A 19,547-nucleotide genomic window follows, 5' to 3' on the forward strand; every position below is an offset into this window, starting at 1 on the left:
ATACTGAATTGAAGGAGAGAGAATGGGATAAGGGCAAGCGCAAAGTCCTGCTTCTGGAATGGAATAACCCCATGTGCACAGCGGGTCTGGCTGACTAGGAAACAGCTTAGCAGAGAATGATCTGTGGTCCTGGCGGACAAGAAGTTGAGCATAAGTCAGCAGAGTGCCCATGCAGTGAAGGCCAATTGTGAGGCCTTCAGGATATGTACAGATACCACAGTTTGGAGCTGGTAGATCTTTCTGCTGTGTTGCTTGCCTATAGCTGGGACTGCTGGGACTGCTCCTGGCTGGGACATGAAACGGAGGCGGTGCAAGTGATAATAGCAAGTCCAGGAAAAAGTTGTGCTCTCATTCAGATTGGCCAGCTGAAAGGAGTTGTCTGGTAGACTTTCTGGCCATTAGTTCCAAAATCCATCTGCATATCATTGCTTGTGCTTTTTGTTCCCTTGTCAAATGCTTTTAGCATTTGTATTATTGGCAGGCAACTGCCTGATGGCTCAGAAATTGCTAGAGATTGCCGTCCTAATGAGCATTTTTTAGCTTCATCCAGACAAGTGCAAACACTTAAAAGCAAAATCAAACAATACCAAAATACCCCACAGTTCTGGTTTTGGCCATGAAGATGTCATTACAGCAACTGCTGACTGTCTTAACAGACTCCAGTTGTCCATTCTTGGTTGCTTGTATCTTCCCAGCATTGAGTAGTGGAAATTGCCTTTTTTGGCACTATGCAGTCCTTCAAGTCTTACGGGACTTTGGCCATTTATTGTTTGATTGCTTCGAGCGTGCTAGATCTTCACTGTGAGTTAAGCATAGGGATAATATCACGCTGAAGTCATAGCTCACAGCCTTAGCTAATGGATGTAGCTCCGCTGGAGCTTCTTTAATGCTTCCAGTGGAACTGTGCTTAGGTTACACGAGCTCTGGCTCTAGTGCCCTTTTTTTCACCCTACTGGTTCAGCTGTGAATACTGTAGTTGTTGGGAATGTAAACATTTAATCAAGTTTCCGCTGTAGGTACTGTGTGTACTTTTTGCATTTTGTGAAGTGCATAAAGTAATAGCCATTTCTTTCTTCAGGATTCATGTGAAATGACACAAAGTTGGTTTGCATGGATAACAGAACAGTTATGGTTAATGTAACTCTGGAGCTTGTTGAAACTAAAGTGTTTGATATTCGTGAAAACATCTAGGGAGCTTCATTTTGTAAGGTCTAGTCTGGACTGTGTTTGATGGACTGTTTCTTTGAACTTGACTTCATTATTTGGTTTTGCTCAATAAAATTTGCTGTACAGCATTTTATACTTCCCTCACACAATCAGGCATCGCTGTGTTTCCTGTGTATAACTTTCATGCTTGAGTAGTAAACAGCCTTGCAACTTTTACTTTTACGGGAAATAGAGTCAGGATTATCAAATCACATTAGCGCGCTGTGAACAAAAACTCATAATTGTGGATTTGAATCTTTATCTTAACATTTGTTGTGCTGAGTGCCCAAAGTAAATAGCTCTTAAAATGGCAGCTTTTATTTGTTAACAGACTTCAGCAAGACGTCTTTAGTGTAAACAACTCGGTAACATATATATTTGGTCTGGCTGAGATGGAGTTAATTTTCCCCATAGCAGTCCTCATAGTGCTGTGCTTTGTATTGGTAGCTAGAAAGGTGTCAATAACACACCAGTATTCTGGGTACTACTGAGCATAAAACGCACTAACAGATAAAATAACCATGCAAAGCTATGACTTTATATAAATAGAAATATTTACTAACAACTTACAACAGTGTGTGAAATCCCTCTGCTTCCAGATATTTTAGTTCATTAATAACCCACAGGCAAATATAGACACAAATGCAGAAAACCATGCTTTTTAAAAACCTGCTGTCCGGTCATGAATTGCTGCCTTTACCTTTCTGCCCCAAGATGCAGATGGTGGGGATGGGTATTTGTTTAAACAGTGTGGAATGGCTGCTGCATGGAAATAACCTGCCGCTGAGGGTACTGGTGGTGTACCAGTATAGTTTCTACCAGCTCTGGTCCTGCCTCTTTGTCTAGAGGAACTGTATTAACTCTAGTACATTAAATGTCTTGGAGACATTTTGCTGGTAACTAATCAGAGGCTGGTAAAAGGGTTCCAGTGCAAGCTTAGCTATAGCTTAATTATTCACATAAAAGTTTGTTTATATGTTTTCTTGCCAACTCAGTCTTTCATTTTCATAGTAATGATGCCAATGTTAATTAGAAGATTGACTTCAGTATTCCACACGTTTACATTTAAGTGAGTTGCTGTAAAGGGGAGCTTAATTCTGGCACGTCGCTCTTCTCCCTCAACACCCCAGAACTTCGGAACATGGGTTTTCTGAAAGACTCATCAACAGCTTAACCAAGGGGAAAGGGAGAATTAGTGTAATCTAGCATCTCATTAATGAGGAGGTGATCCAGACAATTGGCTTGAGCTTACGCTCTGACTCGGCTCATTTTCTCAGTCTCCATTTTCTTTTGAAGTGCCTTTTATGGCTATAAAAAAGCACAGTGCACCAAGAGTTGAGAGACGATCAGGGCTGTAGCCATGCGTTTGGCACTTCACGAGGAGGAGATGCACAGTGAATTGATTCAGCAGCAGGGGGACAAGCTAAGTGTAGCTGGGATCTTCTTGTGCTTGGCTTTGCTCTTCAGGGTGACTTGTAGTCAGTGCAGATGAACTCTCGGCTTGGGTCTCAGTTTTTGCACCATCTACCACACCAGCTTTGGGCCCCCAGATTAAAAAAGATCTCTGGAACGATTCCAGTCTCCCTGCAGAGATAATTTTTTAATCTGGTTTGAAGACAGTTGAGGTGAACAAAATTATTTTCAAGCTGAGTAAGGATAAGAGTGTCCAAAGAAATCCTGATGGGCATAGCTGGTGTCTTGCTTGCAGCGTGAAAGTATTGATAGGAATACATTACATCTATCTTAGTCCTGGCTTTTCCGTTGCTTCTGAACATAGTTCACAGCATTGGCTTTAGCCTGCAGGGCTGGTGCCCTGACATGCTCCTGGTAACACAGTGCTCGCTCTGGGGAGTCTGCTGTGAAGCAGAGAAGACCAGCTGGGCATCGGAACCAAAGATCCCTCCTTTGACCGGGCAGAGGTGCTGGGTAACCAGGCAGGCAGTGGGAGAACAGCCATCCCGAGTAGCGCGGCTTCCTTACTCAGGCTTAGGAAGAGCCTATCTTGGAAGAAGTGGCTCTCTTGGCCTCTCTCCCAACGTGTTCACGTGAATCCTGCTGATGCCTCGGCAAGGTGTATGATGTTGATTCATACCAGCTTTGTAAGTCTGAATGCATATCAACAATCTCATTCTGGAGGCAAAATATATGTAATTGACTTTCCACTGGCAGTATGCTCGCATAGCTTGGTAAACGTAAATGCTCTCTGATGGTTTCGTTTGAAATGAGCTGTGGCGCAATGAAGCGTGTACACATGTAAGTGCAGTATGAAATTTGGAGTCTTGTCTGTTCAGAAAGCAGGGATGATTGTGAAACCATTCTTAAAGTTTTTAGAGGTGTTAAGGGCATAAAGAGCTAATTTTTTTTTTTAATGCAAGTTGTTCTGGTTAATAGCTAGACTAACATTCTTTTAAAACCAAAAATGCCATTGAAAATAGTTTTGACCTTGTGTTAAAAAACAAAACAAAACAAAACAAAACCAACAAAAACAACCAAAAAACCCACAAACCACACCCTACTCTCACCCAAAAAATCCAAAACAAAACCTGAAGTGGAAGAGTGTGGAAAGCTCCTGGAGCTTTCAGACTTGCTTTTGAGTTTGTGTGGAATGTGAACTCGGTCCACTCTGAAACCCTGAAATGTTTGGCCTTGTGTGTTTTACAGATAATGCTTTCATTTGTTAAAATTTCACAACATGTATTCCTTTCTTTTTTGTTTGAGAAGCAGAACAATCATGTGACTATATTTATGACTAGAATATATATATATTTTAAAAAAATTGGCACAAAATGTTCTGCACTTTGCTTATGAAGTAGTTCTATAAATTGCATTATTCTGTGATTGTAGCCATGGGAATATATTGCAATTTATAGCAAAAAGCCCCTAAACGAAAACCTTGTATTAATATATACATAGATAAAGTAAATCACCTTCTTTCATCATACTGAATTTCATCCTAATGCTCTCTCTTAAGCATCCTGACTTATTATGAGGGCTAGCTAGTTTGGTAGTGATTGCCGTAGAGAATTACACAATGTGATGTCTGCAGCGCTCTGAGGTTTGTTAATTTTTCGTTTTGAGCAGAGAGGGTTTGGAGCTGTGATGGGAGGTCCCAAGCGTGGACATGGACAGGCTATGACACGAGCTCGCTGTCTCTGGGTGTGGATACAGGGTGTATGTACGCTGCTGTAAAAACTAGCTGCGACAACAAAATTAGGCCAAGCATGAAAAACCAAGCTAAATCATTTAACTGTATTTGTATCAAGACTACATTTAGTTGGTTGGTTGGTTTAGAGAAGAGTAGTTTAATAAGCTTACAGCCCACTAGTGAGTAAATGGGGATCACAGTCCCCTAGAGAAACATTTATTAGAAGTAAACATTTATTAGAAGTTTGCTTGAGGTTTTTTTGTTTTGTTTTGTTTTGTTTTTTCAGAACAGTTAATATTGAAATCTGGTAAGAAATACTGAAATGAACTGCAATGACTTGTACTCATGTGGAGTAGCATCTTGCTTTATACGGGGTCCTTATGACTCGCTGCTCGGTGGAGAAATGAATGGCACAACCTGCTTTACCCCTGCGAGAAGGGGAAGGGAGCAGTGCTGTTGGAAATGGGAAGGGTACTGCCTGAGCTGGCTCTTTCTGATGAATGGCCAAAAAATAATAAAAAAAAACCCAAACAACAACAACAATGAGAAACAAAAGCCACAGCCTGCGTCAACTCTCTCCCCAAGGGGTGTTGCTCGGCGGAGCACTGTTGCTTTCTGTGAAGACAGATATTTGGTCTCGCCATTCACCAGTGACTACCCCCGGGAGACTACCCCTCGCGGAGCACAGCTATTGTGCTGCAGAGTGCCAGAGTCCATTCTGGAGACGCTCTGAGTGGAAACTGGGGTCTTGTTTGCTACCAGAGGATTGCTTTTTATAGGTCTAGGGCTCAGGAAAGAAAAAGTAATTGATTTGGGGAGCACTTTGCTGTTCTGCAGTGCTTTCTTAGTCTTTAGGCTCCAGCAAGCTGCAGAAATTGCATATTATTTGGGATAGAAGTTGATAGACAGGTGTGAACTTAAAGCACATGGGAATGTTTCGGGAAACCTGTTCTTGCATAGAATTAAATGGTAGTGATTAAGAAAAAAAATCTTAGGCCAAGGAGGAAAGGAATGAAACTCAGGCTTTTGCTCTGAGCAGCTTGTCAGCATTAAGTGTGGGTAATTTCACTGTGACAGGCAAGTGTGGAAACTCACCTAAATCTAGTTACAACTTGTTTGGGTAATAACGGATTGCTTTCACAGAGTCGTAATTTACTTAAAAAAAAAAAAATCACTTTTGTGGCTTCTAATTTTCACACTTAGACTGTGCTCAAAGGTGAAAGTACTTATAGTTGTTTGAAGATTGCACACTGAACATAACCTGCAAAACTTACTTCTCCTGGTAAGCAGGTGTGTGCTTTAGCACACAAAGAACTAGGTATGTGCAAATCAGCTCTTTGAAGGGGGGGGAGTGTGGTGGTTGGTGTTTGGGGTTTTTTTTGTCTGTTTTTTTTTGTTTTGTTTTGTTTAAGATGCATAGATTACCATAAAGGACCTTGGAATCTCTGTTGTAAAGCCATTTGTTTTATCTCTGTGTAGGTTTCCTTGGTTTTTCCTTCAAGTAAAGGAAAAATCTCCTGCCAAAAAAATGAAATTCAATGAATAGGTCTCTGGTACTGTTAGGACTGTCACAGTGAAAGTAGAGAATTCATTGATCAGGAACTGGAGGAGGTGTTGTCTTGATGTCATCATCTTTATCTTGCACACATGTTAGCTGCTAGTTTGACAAAATCTGAATGTATGTAAACTTTTCTTCCCCATGTAGAGTGAAGATTTCCACATATATACGCAGTACTGCACCAACTACCCAAGGTAAGAATTCTGGGTTCCCTTTCTTCATTTGTCCCTTGGCCAGTTTGTGTAATGCAAGTTACAGGCTCTACAAAAAAATCAGCTTTTCCCCCTCCCAAATTGGAGGAACGTTAAGGAGTTTATCTTTTTTGTAAAAAAGAATTAAAATTAAAAAAAAAAACCAAACACCAAACACAAAAAAAACAGCCCACAAAAATTAAATATGCTCATCTGAAGCTTTAACTGTTCTTCTCATTCGTTGCTATTATCCTCCTTCCAAAAATGATGGTTTTATATCTGCAGTGCTCCAAATATATAATTCCCAATAAGACAGAGTGGTTGCGTGTCAAGGGAAAACATAACTGAATTCACAAGATAAGTTAAAAACCCCAGCAGAAACAGCAGTGATTGGATTAGGAACCTGCTGCCCCCTTTTACAAGGGAATAAAGAAACAATTCTTGACTTTACTTACAGACTTAGGGAGACAGTGTGTCTTAAAGCTATGTATTGGTGTTTCCAGGTCGGTGGCTGTGTTGACAGAGTGCATGAGGAACAAGGCGCTGGCCAAGTTCTTCAGAGAGCGGCAAGAAGCGCTGCAACATTCTCTGCCCCTGGGCTCCTATCTCTTGAAACCTGTCCAGCGCATCCTCAAGTACCACCTGCTTTTGCACGTAAGCACCCATTAGAAATGTATTTAGTTTAGGGCTGCTGCGCATCGAAGTTCCTGCCTCTGGTACAAGGCTTGACAGTTAGAAAGGTTCTAGCTTTCCTTAAATGCTCTTTTTTGGGGGGTGTTTGATTTCTACATGTGGAGACTCTTTCTGTCTTCGTCACTTCACAGCATATGCATATATTCGGAGTGGGGAATTTATGGTAATTGTTTTAGATGCATTGAATCAGTCTGTGCATCCAAATAATCAGCTTTTTTTAAAAAAACAAAACAAAACCAAAAAACAACCTGCTCTGTAATTCTGAAGTTGTTTGGAAGATTCTTGTCATGATTAAACACTTCAGTATGCAAATTTATTGTTCCAATGAAAAACAGCATTTTTCCACATGTTGCAATGCTGGGGGTGGTTGAAAGAAGGACTAAATACACATAAAAACCCCAACTGGTAAGAATTTTGTGGAGATGAATGACTGAGGAAGTGGGAACTATTTCCATATTCAGTGAACTGAGTTAAGCAAGTTTCGGAAATTCCTGCTTTATTGTTAACATTTTCCACATATGTTTACTTATTAGAGAGTCATGTTCTAGTGAAGTGTAAAGACACTGATCCTTATTTAAAATGTCTGGTGCTTTTCTGCTTTCCAACTGTAAAGTAATGCCTAGTGTAATTCCATCGGGGTTTTGTAAGTGTGTAGATATGTTCTGCGTTTTAAGAAAGCCATTAAACGCTGTCTGAGAAGGTCTCCTGTCAGTGTGCTGCACTCTTTCTGTGCCTCTCTGCTCACATCGGCTGCTGAAAGTATAGTTGCTGCTAAACTGACCGTAAAGGCTTGGCTTTGTTAGTCATCTTGTGTTAATCAAATTGATTACAACATGCAATAGTAACAAAGGCAGGAACGTTACATTTGAGTGATCACAATGCAAAGACAAAATAGTACGGCTAAAAACATAGTATTGCGTCCGGCTGGGAAAATTCATTTAGAAATAATAGGACTTTCTTTTCCCCCCTGTCCTAGGAAATAGAAAACCACCTTGACAAGGACACTGAGGGCTATGATGTGGTGCTGGATGCCATAGATACAATGCAGAGAGTGGCATGGCATATAAATGACATGAAGAGGAAACATGAACATGCCATCAGGCTCCAAGTGAGTTCCCAGAGATATTTTATGGGTCTTTGTGAGCTGTTTTTGTCAATATATATGCCATTAACATTTTTAGTTTATCTTTTCTTTTAATCGTAGTCATAATTTAGACTCCTGTTGAGTATGCCTGTGGCTGTTTGATCTTAGAAGTCACGGTCATAGCTGCTGCAGGAAAATCTCAGACATCTCTGCCGCACAAGCAGCATCCTGTAAAGCATTTATTTTACAGTAATATGGAACTTAAGATAACTTTTCTTTCTTCCTTTCCCTCAATTGTACAGCACTGCTGTACAACCCTAGGGCATGGCTTTGTCAGAAATCCTGTGGTTTCCGATTTCTCCCCTTTGTGCTGATTAATTTTGTTTTGAGGCATTTCTTGTGCTTCTTGTTTAAGTACTTTCCTCTTGGGCTTTTGAAGACTTGTTATCAGTTGCTTTGTGAAAAGTATAAACCTAGAAACATGCTAGTTAGAAAAAGGTTAACTTCACTTCAAATGAAGAATTTTTGAGGAGAAAACAAAAGCTACACCCTGAGTAACTTTTGACATCGAGAGCAAGTTCTGTTGTAGACTTCTTACAGGTCTTTCATTCTGTTTCAAACTTCCCAGTGAATCACAATTTTACGTTACATTTTCATCAGCAGTATTTATATTGCTTTAAGAAAATGGGAAGGATTTTTTAGTTTATAAAAGGGAGTAGTAGGCTTATACCATTCCAGAAATCTACGTCATTTTACTCTTTGTCCCTTTTTTCCTTTTTAACATAAATGCAACTCATTGGCCCTCGTTTTTTGTGTTTTTTTTTTTTTTTTGTCGTTGTTGTTGTTTACATGTAGGGAGGATAGGGTTACATTTGATAATGTCTTGCCTGCAGCAGTGTGACCTTTGCCACACATTGCTGGAAATGCATGCTAATGACTTTTAACAACAGTCTGCTATAAATCTGAGTAATGATAACCAGTAATATTTGGCAATAAAGAGGGTTAAATGCTTTTGGAAAAAAAAGCATTATTTTTTTTAATTTATTGAGCTCAGCTGGCAAATGTATGGGGTTGTAGAAAATGTTGATGTTCATAGTTACCCTTTAAAAAAATACACTCCGTTTCTGCAGCCGTAAGGATAGGTCTTCTGTGGGCTATCACACTGCCGTTTGGTTTGTAATGCTGCAAGCACTGCGACAGCAGTTCCTGCGCAAAGTCTCCCTCAACAGTGGTGGGCTTCATCCCTGTGCTGTACCCTGACTTATTTACAAATTCCGGGAGAGATCTGATGAAATGCAACTTTTTTCATTTGTTATGTTTCAATTTTTTTTATAAGAGTCTTGTGTATAGTCCATAGTGTGCTGCTTTGGGGTTTTCTTCCTGTGAATGCTCTAGGCTGCATTTGTGCTTCAAATGTACTGAGATGTTTTCTAGCTGAATGCTGTATTAAAGTGTAATGTCCTAGAGAGAGCAGCCTAGGATGAGGAAACCTGTCCCTGCTTTGCTAATGCTGCCAGGTTTAAAGTCTGATGGATGTTTTTAAAGATTTCCCTAGTTAAGGTTTAGTCTGCTTTTAGAATTTGCTGTCCCATGCCTAAGTCCTATGTCATTGCCACTGACAGAAAAAACAAGCAACTCAAGGAAACAAGAGTAGCCATAGCTAAGTGACACAGGCTTGTGAAGATGTTCTTAGATGTTTCTCCAGCCTTTTTTTTCTTAAGTAATAAATAAGGTGAGAAATATCTATGGTGTGTGTACAAATCATTAAAAATACAAATAAATCTTCATCTTCAAATGATCAGTTGGCCAAATCACTTCTGGTCCTTTAGTTTTCTGAGAAACATCTCTTCAATCTGAGCACCTCACAGAAGTGTCTTCCGTGGTGGGCCTATGTGACACGGACACGGAATTATAATTCATTCAGCGAGCGACCACACAACTTCAGGAGGATACCCAGGGTGAGAGGGAAGTGTTGAGAGGGATGGGTTGGGAACATAGAGGGGAGAAGGGAGCAGGCACGAGAGAGACCAATGACTGAATTACAGACCATTTTCCATCTCTACAAGTCCAGGGAGATGAGATTGTGCTCTTTCATTACAGGCTGCCGTAGGAAGCTCAGGGCTTGTTGCTGGGTGCACACAGAGGCAGTATCCAGTACTCACGAGGGCATGTTTCAGTCTGGGCTTGGCAGGAGGCCTCCGAGCACCTGGCTGCAATGTTGCACATAACCTAGCAACCTCAGTACTGGTGTATGGTTACTTTCCACTGTTGGATGCTGAACGTTATATAGGAGAGTGGGAATGGCCTCAGCAGGTTGTTTGAGTCTTCATTTCAGTAAGGTCTCTGAAATGAATGTTGGTTATTCTTCTTTGATCTGTTGCAGGAGATACAGAGTTTGCTCACTAACTGGAAAGGGCCAGACCTCACAAGTTACGGGGAGCTGGTATTAGAAGGAACATTTCGCATTCAGCGAGCCAAAAATGAGCGCACGTTGTTCCTCTTTGACAAGCTGCTGCTAATTACAAAGAAGAGAGATGAAATGTTTGTATACAAAGCTCACATACTGGTATGTCAGAGAGTAGGTGGTAATGTGCTGTCTCTGGGTCTCCCCAGAACTACTCCGTGATTCACATTGTTGCCTCTCTTTGTTGCAGTGTGGGAACCTGATGCTTGTTGAAGTAATACCAAAGGAACCACTTAGCTTTAGTGTCTTCCACTACAAAAATCCCAAGATGCAGCATACTGTCCAGGTATGGCAGAAACCTCCTTGCCCACTGGGTAACCTGACTGATGACCATATGCTATTCCTGACCCTGCATAGCTCAGTAAGTCATTTTCTCATGGTGCTACAACTTTTTTATCAGGCAAAGTCACAGCAAGACAAGCGCCTTTGGATTCTTCACTTGAAGAGGTTAATTCTAGAAAATCATCCTGCTAAAATTCCTGCCAAGGTAAAAATTAAAAAAAAAAAAAAAAAAAAAAAAAACAAAACTAAAAACCAAAAAACATAAACCACCTCCTTGTATGTGTACTAACTTAAAGCAATCTTATTAGCTGCAAGATGCATGGCGATTTACAGAAAGTTTAGACTCCAGGAGGTTAATTAACATGTTGTTTCCTTATGTCTTTATCATTAATTTTGAGGAACTTTTAAAGTTCCACTGTAAGCATCTACAGGGCTTGGTGCAGGAGTAGAAGAATTTAACTGGGTTAGCAGCATTGCTGTCCGTATTAGGATTTGCCTGCTAAGACATGAGTAACAGAGATGCAATGTCAGAATGCTTGACTATAAGAGCATACCTCAGCTTGATACTGTCTGTCTGCAGAACACTGAGGTGCGCTAATTGCAGCATGTGTAGACGTTACCGAGCTAATTTTAATCTGTCTTGGTTAGATATCATAGCAGTGAAGCCATTGGCAGTGCACGCTTCACTTTCCAAATACACACACCCATCCTGAACCCTGCATCCTTAGCTGGGACATCTAGGCCCTTTTTGGTGAGATAGCTAGCAAGCTTTATGCCAGAGAAAATGAGGCACGGATACCATATTCATAGCTGTAATGTCTTGGAGTAGGGAAACCTGGTCCTTTTATTTATGAAATCCTGTCTTAGAGCTCCAGGTGATGTTTCCCAATGTAACATATTGCACCTCTCAAAGGGTGTTAACCCTAGTTAACTCTTGCCATGATACAGCAGTCACTGACTCATGTGGAAGCAGGATCTTTTTCTGATTTTTTTTTTCCCCCACTGAGTTTACTGCTTTTTTTTTTTAGTATTAGTTTCACTGATCAGTTTACCTGACTTTTTTTTCACTGAGTTTTATGCTGTAATGGCTAAAAAATGTTACCTGTGACTGATGTACTGCTGTACTCTCATTTTCAACAGTTCAACAAAAAGAGAATTATGGGAGAAAAAAGCCCTAGCAGTTGCTATTACTAATTCTCTTCCTATCTTTTTATTGACAGAGTTTATCAAAGGTATAATGTTTATGCTAGTATCCATGCTTACAATGTAAATACTCATTGCAGTTTATTAGGTTGTAAAAAAAAAAAAAAACAAACAAACTACAGCATGACCTCAGCTTTTGTATCAAGATTTTTTTCTTACTTCTTATTGGACTTTTTTTTTGTCTGTGGAAAAAACATGTAACCAAAAATATAATGCCGTTTTCTGCTCAGAGAAATAATTTCACTTGAGAAAGGAAAAGTCTAACCAAATAAATCTCTGAGGTTGTTTGCACAGTTTTTTTTTAAACTTTATTTTTGACAAAGCTGTAGTTGCTAGTTATGGGAGTTCTCTCTACCCACCTTTTGGAGGATTTAATAGTAGTCCATATGTGACGCCTGGTGGAAAATATCGGAACTGCACCTGTAGAAGGGCAAGCAGGTTACATAGACCATTTTATTTTAGTTTATTTTCTTACTTACTAGCTGATATGCTTGATAAAACATCCAGATTATTTTTCCTATTAAAAAAATGTGACAAATTTTAAGCAATCATGAGACGCTTTTTATCCTGATTCAATCTTACTTAAACCAAACAATGATTTTTTTTTTTTTTTTTAAAAATAACTGTTCCTCAAGGAAACTCTTAAAGGGGGCAAGGTTGATAGCATTCTCTGCACCAACGAATTCAGAGCTGAAACATAATAAAAGAGTTAAACTATTTGATTTTTAGGGAGGAAATGTTCTATGAATCACAAAAAAAAATGTGATTCCCAGATGCTAGGGCCAGTTTTGTGCCATTCCCAGCAGAATATGGAGATGCGTATCGACAGCTCTAAATTCTGGGACTTGCAGAGAGATCTCTGGAGGTTTGAGTGTCCATGGAGGGGACCCGGTGTGTGTAGCATGATCTCAGAACAGCACAGCCCCTGTCTTAGAAGCCAAAGTAGTTTTTGCAGCCAGATGTGCTGTCACTACATCCTCCAGAAATTCCTCGCACCAGTGGGTGCCATAGGTACGCGCTCCTCCCCTTGCGCTGCCAGAAGGGAGGTGGGCAGGCAAGGCAGAGCAGGTTTTTGTGTGAAGCCCTGAAGATAATCTCCCGTAAGCTCTTGCCAGCAAAATTCTTCTTCACATACGTAACGTGTCCAACTCTCAGAGAAGGACAGAAAATAACGCTGCTAACCATATTTATTAGTTCAAAAATTAAACTTGGTGTTGTTTACATATAAACTCACTACTGTCTGTAATAGGCAATGTAATTTGTTCCTCTACTTACAGTTTAACTTTTTCATTTGTTACTTTTTCTCTTTCAGGCCAAGCAGGCAATTCTAGAAATGGATGCCATACGTAAGTTTGTTCTTTTTCACTTTTGTTTTAAAAAATGAATAAAACCATCTTCAAAAGTTTGGCTTTAACTGTTAGTTTCATCTGAGATGGAAGAAGGCCAGGCTTATGTTCCTTGAATTAAGACCTTGCTGGAAAACCCCAAATTGGGTGTAGATCCTGTGGAGCTCTGTAGGCATTGGGCTGACCGATCTGCAACCAACAAGTGATGTTTTATGATAAGCAAGGAAGAGGCAGATAAGACCTTCTGTAAACACTGGCTGCTCTCTTTTGGTAACTCCATACTGACTAATGTGTGATCTTTCCTGTGTTGTAGCATAAACTCCTTCTGGCTAGTACCCACTGAAGGGCTAGCAATAAGCAAACGCAGCTTGAAGAAGTATGTAGCAGCGTTATGACTTCTTTGTGTTGGCAAACCTGCAGCTGGAAGACAGTGAGGCTTGTGCTTATGTCTGAAGAGTTTACCTGTGTGTGTCCTGGGAGTAAGCATTAGAAAGCACCTGTGATGCTGATGTCTGCGCTCTGAGTGCAGTCCCATCTGCACAGCCCCTGCTGTTGCATCTTCTGCTTGCTGCCATTGCTGGAGCAAGCTGTGTTAGCTCTTCATGTTGCCAGTGATCCCTAGCAGTGTAGGGAAATGAGAACAACAGTCCTACAATATAAATGCTGAGAAAGTCTTAGAGTAAAGCAGGCTTGTTATTTGTTTACGTAGTTGTTGTAGAGAATTGGTTAGGAAGGCCCTGACTGAGAAACTGGCAAACAAACACGATGATGGTGGATAGACGTTGCTGGGTTAGCCATCTGGAGCAAGGCACAACTAAATGGGCAAAGCTTTTCCATGGCTGGGTGGTTAACAGCTACCCTACAGCAGCGTATCTTGCTTGTGTTGCTTCAGGCTCTGATGAAGTGCCACTGTATCAGTCACAAAGGGACGATGGCACTCTGAAGAGAGCTGCTGAGGTGTGTGAAGGGACAACTTTGTCACTCTTTTATTCCTTGTGCCTCTGCTTGTTCCACAGATCACCCAGGCTTCCACTATAGCCCTGAGGGAGAAATGAAATCATCGTACCAGCCTAAGGAAGGCACTGCTCCTCACAGAGTGAGAAGGAAATCAGGTGAATAAACTCCTTTACCACTTAAGATGACAAAAGGAAAGACAAGCAGGGTTGTTTAGGGTTGGGTGAGGTTAGAATTGGTCTTTAACCTGCACTCCATAGATATTTAACATGGTGCAGTATCTCTTAATTTCATGGGTATGCATTCCTAATGGTGGGTGCATAAAGAACAGTTGGTGCTTTCTAATGGATAAAAGAATGTATATGCAGGAAAGCCAGTCACATTATTAAAATCTGACATTTTGACACCATCACCTCCCAGATAATTACTGTCTCAGAAGTGGTTCCATCCTGATTATGACAGGCTTGTTATTTCAAAACATGATTACTATCTTTACTTAGTGTAACATCTGCCTTATGGATAATAGAGATTCGAAAGGTGGTTATGCTGACTTTGGGGGTTTTTTCCCTCCTAGCTCAAACATACATCCATAATTACTGTTAGTTTCCTCTTGAAGGCACTGACAGTGTCTGTGTAGTTGGGTAGCTTCATATTGCAGTCACTGTGTTCCCCTCTTCAGCTACTTAAAGACCTTTCCAATTTGCAGTGTGTAACATAGTGTATTGGGAATGACTTAAAGTTCATGAGGGTATTGATGTAGTGATTAGTGATTTATCATACAGCAGCATTTATGTCTGCAAAACAATCGAGTTTTAATTACTTTTCAGGCATCTTTGTTTCTGAGGTGAAGGATTGCATTGGTGCTGCTCTGCCTGTAAAAGGAATAATACAAAACACTGATCAAATGGCCTCCTATGTAATGTTCAGCTACTTACACTTTTAAAGCCCTGCTAAGCTCTTGGTACCTCATACATATTTCTAATAGGAAACCTCCAGCAACTTAGAGCAATAACAGAGATGACCAAGTCTTTTGAAAGCAGGAATCTTAACATGGGATAAAAATTTACGTGTGGCTTGTTGTATGGAGTGCAGCTGCTATTGCATTAAGAAACATATATGTTCTTTGGTAACAGCTATAGGTTTGACACTTCAACAAATAGTTTTTTTGTGAGGAAATTGGGCGATTAAGAAATGAAAATCTGGCTTCCCTGCATGGGCTCAGAAACTTAAATTTTGCTACCCGTGTTATAAAAAGTCGGCCAGGATGCCCATAGCTTTCTTTGGGATGCTGGAGTGCGTAAACATGTTGTTGTCTTTTTCAGAACCCTCATCTAGAGTCCATAAAGTTTTGAAGTCAAACGGTAAGCTACTTCGTCTACTGTGTATTGACCCAGTGCTTTGTAGAACATGTAAAGATGGATCCTTTTCTCCTATAACCTTCCCTGAATTCATGGAGGGAAGGGGAGGAGGAGGAAGCGTGCAAAGAAAACAAAATGTTAGTGTTCAAATCTAATGTCTGCTTTTCCACACTTGGGTCCCGGTCCTATAAACATCCTAGCAACTGGCAACTGAACACACAAAGTCTTGGCCATTGTGAGTAGCTGGCTCATGTCGTATCAGTGTTGCAAAATCAGGACCTCAAGTGGAACTGTGGTAAAGGTGTGGTAAAGACAACTGATGCTGTCTCTGTTTTATCAGAGACCTTATAATCTATTTGCTCAATTGCTGCTGCATTTAACCCCCTTTTGGGAATTAGTAGTTGGGATACTAGTGTAGCATTAAAACGGGCATAGACCGACACAGGTTTGATTATTCACTTATGATGAAGTATGTATTTCTGTTTTCAGATATAAGTCCAGATATGCAGAAGGTAAGACATTTTTTATATTTCTTGTTTTAGCACATTCAAATGACTTGGAGCACAGTATTTACCGTAGAATCTCTGTCGTCTTTGTTGTGTTGATTTTAAGAATGGAAACAAAACCATAAATGTTGTTTAGCATCTCCAATAAGATTACTGGAATGAAAGCAACAGGAATACAGCTAACTATTTCAGGAATATCTAATAAAGAAAAAACAACTGATCCATATATTGTACTTTGTGTCTAGTACAATCAATTACTAATGCTATAGGGTACTTAAAAATACCACTACAATCACAGACATGCTGTGTATAAAGATTTGGAGCATAATGTCTTTTTATTTATTACATAAGACTGGAAAGTTTCAGCTTATTCTGGTAGATATATCGTATATATAAATTATGATATATGACCAAACAGAGCAGATACAGCTTAAGTGGATGGAAATGAGCATTTCTAATTTTTACATTTTCTGTAAGAATTTGTAATTAAGTTCCCAGTGCAGTTTGAAAGTCCCATGTTGGATTTCAGGTCCTAGGGTTTTATTTGGGATGGAATTTAAAGTGGGTGTGTGTGGAAGATTTATAAACAGGGTACATTAGATATGACTTCACTGGGATGCCATAACACTGAAGCCCATGATTGGGGTGGGGGTTTTTGTATATGTTTTTTTCAGTTCTAAATATTCTATGGAAAAGTACTGATTGTTTTACGTATTTCTTTATAAATCTCATTTCAATGCAGCTAACTGACCATAGCTTAAACATTGCCTATATGTCTGACGTCAAACAGTGTCTTACTAAAATATATAATCTCTATAAACTTCTAATCAAAGTTTTATGGTGTTTTTTTTTTTAAGCGGATCAGTATTGAAGGAGCCCTATTATCTCAAGCCACCAAACTAGGATCAAATGAAGCCCTGCTGAATTCTAGGAAGAAGGCTCCATTGGAACCCAGTGGGCTGGAGAGCCCATTTCAAGAGTCCATTGAGCCAGCCTACAGCAGCGATCAGGATGAAAATCTTCAGACTTCTGCCACAGAACAGATTGATGCTGATGATGAAGAAGAGTCTGAACAAGTAGGAAAAAGAGGGGAAAAAACAAAATCCTTTTTTCCTGGGGAGGATGGAGGAGGGATTAAAATGATCTGTAAAACAGCAAGGAGGCAGGAATATGTTACAATTGTTTACAACTTTCTCTCCTTAGAAATATTTTTATTTAGACCTCACACACACTCTCTTGCATTTTAACAGAGTAGTTGTAAAATTAGCTCCTATATAGAGGAAGAAATCCCCACTGCTTGAAAGAGATTTTACTTAGTCCTTTGCAGTCCTCAAGCCTAGTTCTGACAGAAAGCTATTGGTTTTACCTGTTGCGCACAACTGACCTTTCCTTGCTTCTCCAGCTGATGCTGTGAAAGAAACCTTTCTAGGCCACATGCAGAGATAGTGCCTTCAGGTCTCCAAAGCAAGGACCTGAATATTAAGTTAAGATTCAGGCACTGCCACATGTGATGTGATGGTTCTTGACCTGTGAGCTGCTAGCAATAGCTAGGAATACGTGAACTTTAATATGAAAAGTTGTAAGTAGGATTTCTGAAAATGAGAATCTTTATCTATTGCTGCTGCACAGGTGGTGGTTTTCCCTACTCTGCATGATGTTGCCACACATATGTAGTACTTCTGAAAGATTAAAACCCCAGCTTTGAAATGTGACTGTATTAAAGAATCTAGATTTTCAGTTCGCTTGGTTTAGTTGATGCTGAGGTCATGTCCTTGTGTGGTCCATTTATTTTGTGAATTATCCAAAATCTATTATTGAAATTCTTTTTGAAGCTTCCTGTGCATTTCCTCTTTGAAATTACACTATTTGCATTGTAAATCTTTGATAAAATAGTATCTCGTATCAGTGTAGTGCAGTGTCTTGTAATTCTCCCTCTTCCTGACATAAGTACAAAAGAATGAGTAAGTGCAAAAGAATACCACTATAAAAATGTATAATAGTAGTTTAGTGTTTAATCCTAGGTGTGGCAACAATACCTTCTTAGGTTCCCCCCCGTTCCCACCATGCGTGCCCTTCATTCTGAGTTAATTTGGGCACTGCCCAACACATAACATTCTGTCTTTCTCTTTGTTGTTTTTTGGTTTGTTTTGTTTTCTTTTTTTTTTTTTTTTCTGGGAAGTTGGATGATCGCATATTTTTTAGTTTAGACTCTTTCTGGTTTTCAAGACTGCAAGTGAGACTATTCCCTCTCCTTTTTAAAACCAAAAAAAACCTTTGAAATTTGAATTTTTGTATGACTACCTTCTTCTGTTGTAACTTTGGCTGTGAGATTAAGTCCTTGCCCTTGTCCAATTTCTATTTATTCTTTTACATGTATATTTTTACACACAGATTCTGCTTTCAACGCCTTTTGACTTAATTGGTTGTTGTAAAGAAAGTTTTCCAGGCTCTGAATCATTCTTGTGGCAGTGCTCTGACTACTCGTGAGCATTTTGCCCTCCCAGTGTGGATACCCGGCCTGTTCTAGCTGCTAGTAATTCTTCTGAACAAGACAGTACAAAGAACTGTAGATTTTATTACCCCTGCCTTACTCTCTTCTTTTAAATCACAGGGGGTGCAGCAAAACTCACTGCAGAAATCAAAAGGGGGAAGAAAAAGACTTAATAGTCAGGCTGCTGAAAATGTTGAAAAACGGAGAAGTGTGAATCTCAACAAGTGTGAAACGCAGGTATATAGGTGTTTTTTTTTTTTCTTCTATTTTGCTATGTATCATAGATATGTCAAAGAAATCTGTGTTTTTCCTAGGTAGAGAGATAAGTCATCTTCTGTTTATGTCATGTATTAATATTCATATCATTGAAATATTCACCTCTATGAGGAAAGACTATTCTTTTTGGGGCAGGGCCAAAAAACACAACTAACCAAACCAATCGGTGTTAAGTTAAGCCAAAAGGAATTATCTTTCTCTCTCTTTCCCAACCTCTGGCCAGGAATGTCTACAGCATCCTTCATGTTAGCATTAGCAGGCATGTGACCTTGCTGTAAATTAGATCTGCTAGTTGAGCTGGATGAACACTTACTCCAAAAAGAAAATGAAATTTTCAGTGGCATGTGCTAGAGAGCATAACATACCTTTCTGCTAGGGTTATAGGCAAGGGGAAAGGGAGGAGAACAAAACTTTTGGCACAAGCCCAGAGTCAGATTAGCTTAATCCAGCTGTGAAACTGTAGAGTTAGCATAAAAGGTTTAATCTAACTCCTGCCGACCAAATTTGCCTTTAATTACTCATGCGTTAACATAAGCCAGTGTCTCGTATTTGAAGTAAGATGTTATTAAATGCCAAGAGTGAACTCTGAGCAATGGTAAGGATTAGGAGGTAAAGTAGTCTGGCATTGCCACCTTGGCTCCCTGGCTCTCTAGTGAGGAGCCTGCTCACCCTGCCCATCTCCACCTGACACTGTGCTGCGGGACACGCTGGTGCTACGGCACTTCTGTGAATGGAGGGAATTGCTGTGTAATTGCAGGGGAAAGGCTAATGTTACCTGCATATTTCAAAT

At 39.9% G+C, this 19,547-nt stretch overlaps 1 protein-coding gene across 8 annotated transcripts in view; it reads left to right on the forward strand.

Moving 5' to 3' along the window:
- PLEKHG1 (pleckstrin homology and RhoGEF domain containing G1) overlaps positions 1-19,547 on the forward strand; it is a 140,437-nt gene that overhangs the window by 115,039 nt on the left and 5,851 nt on the right. For 7 of the 8 annotated variants that reach the window (XM_087776766.1, XM_087776770.1, XM_087776767.1 and 4 more), the window contains 12 exons: positions 6,057-6,103; positions 6,604-6,754; positions 7,770-7,901; positions 10,261-10,443; positions 10,532-10,627; positions 10,742-10,828; positions 13,139-13,172; positions 14,189-14,284; positions 15,449-15,487; positions 15,974-15,996; positions 16,848-17,066; positions 18,602-18,718. In XM_087776766.1, coding sequence (XP_087632892.1) covers positions 6,057-6,103; positions 6,604-6,754; positions 7,770-7,901; positions 10,261-10,443; positions 10,532-10,627; positions 10,742-10,828; positions 13,139-13,172; positions 14,189-14,284; positions 15,449-15,487; positions 15,974-15,996; positions 16,848-17,066; positions 18,602-18,718 — 1,224 coding nt within the window. The remainder of the gene's footprint in view (positions 1-6,056; positions 6,104-6,603; positions 6,755-7,769; positions 7,902-10,260; positions 10,444-10,531; positions 10,628-10,741; positions 10,829-13,138; positions 13,173-14,188; positions 14,285-15,448; positions 15,488-15,973; positions 15,997-16,847; positions 17,067-18,601; positions 18,719-19,547) is intronic. The other variant, XM_087776768.1, reaches the window with a different exon arrangement.

This window comes from Nipponia nippon, unplaced genomic scaffold (assembly GCF_047370975.1).
Source record: "Nipponia nippon isolate SJK-2023a ecotype South Korea unplaced genomic scaffold, ASM4737097v1 scaffold_4, whole genome shotgun sequence".
Taxonomy (NCBI): domain Eukaryota; kingdom Metazoa; phylum Chordata; class Aves; order Pelecaniformes; family Threskiornithidae; genus Nipponia; species Nipponia nippon.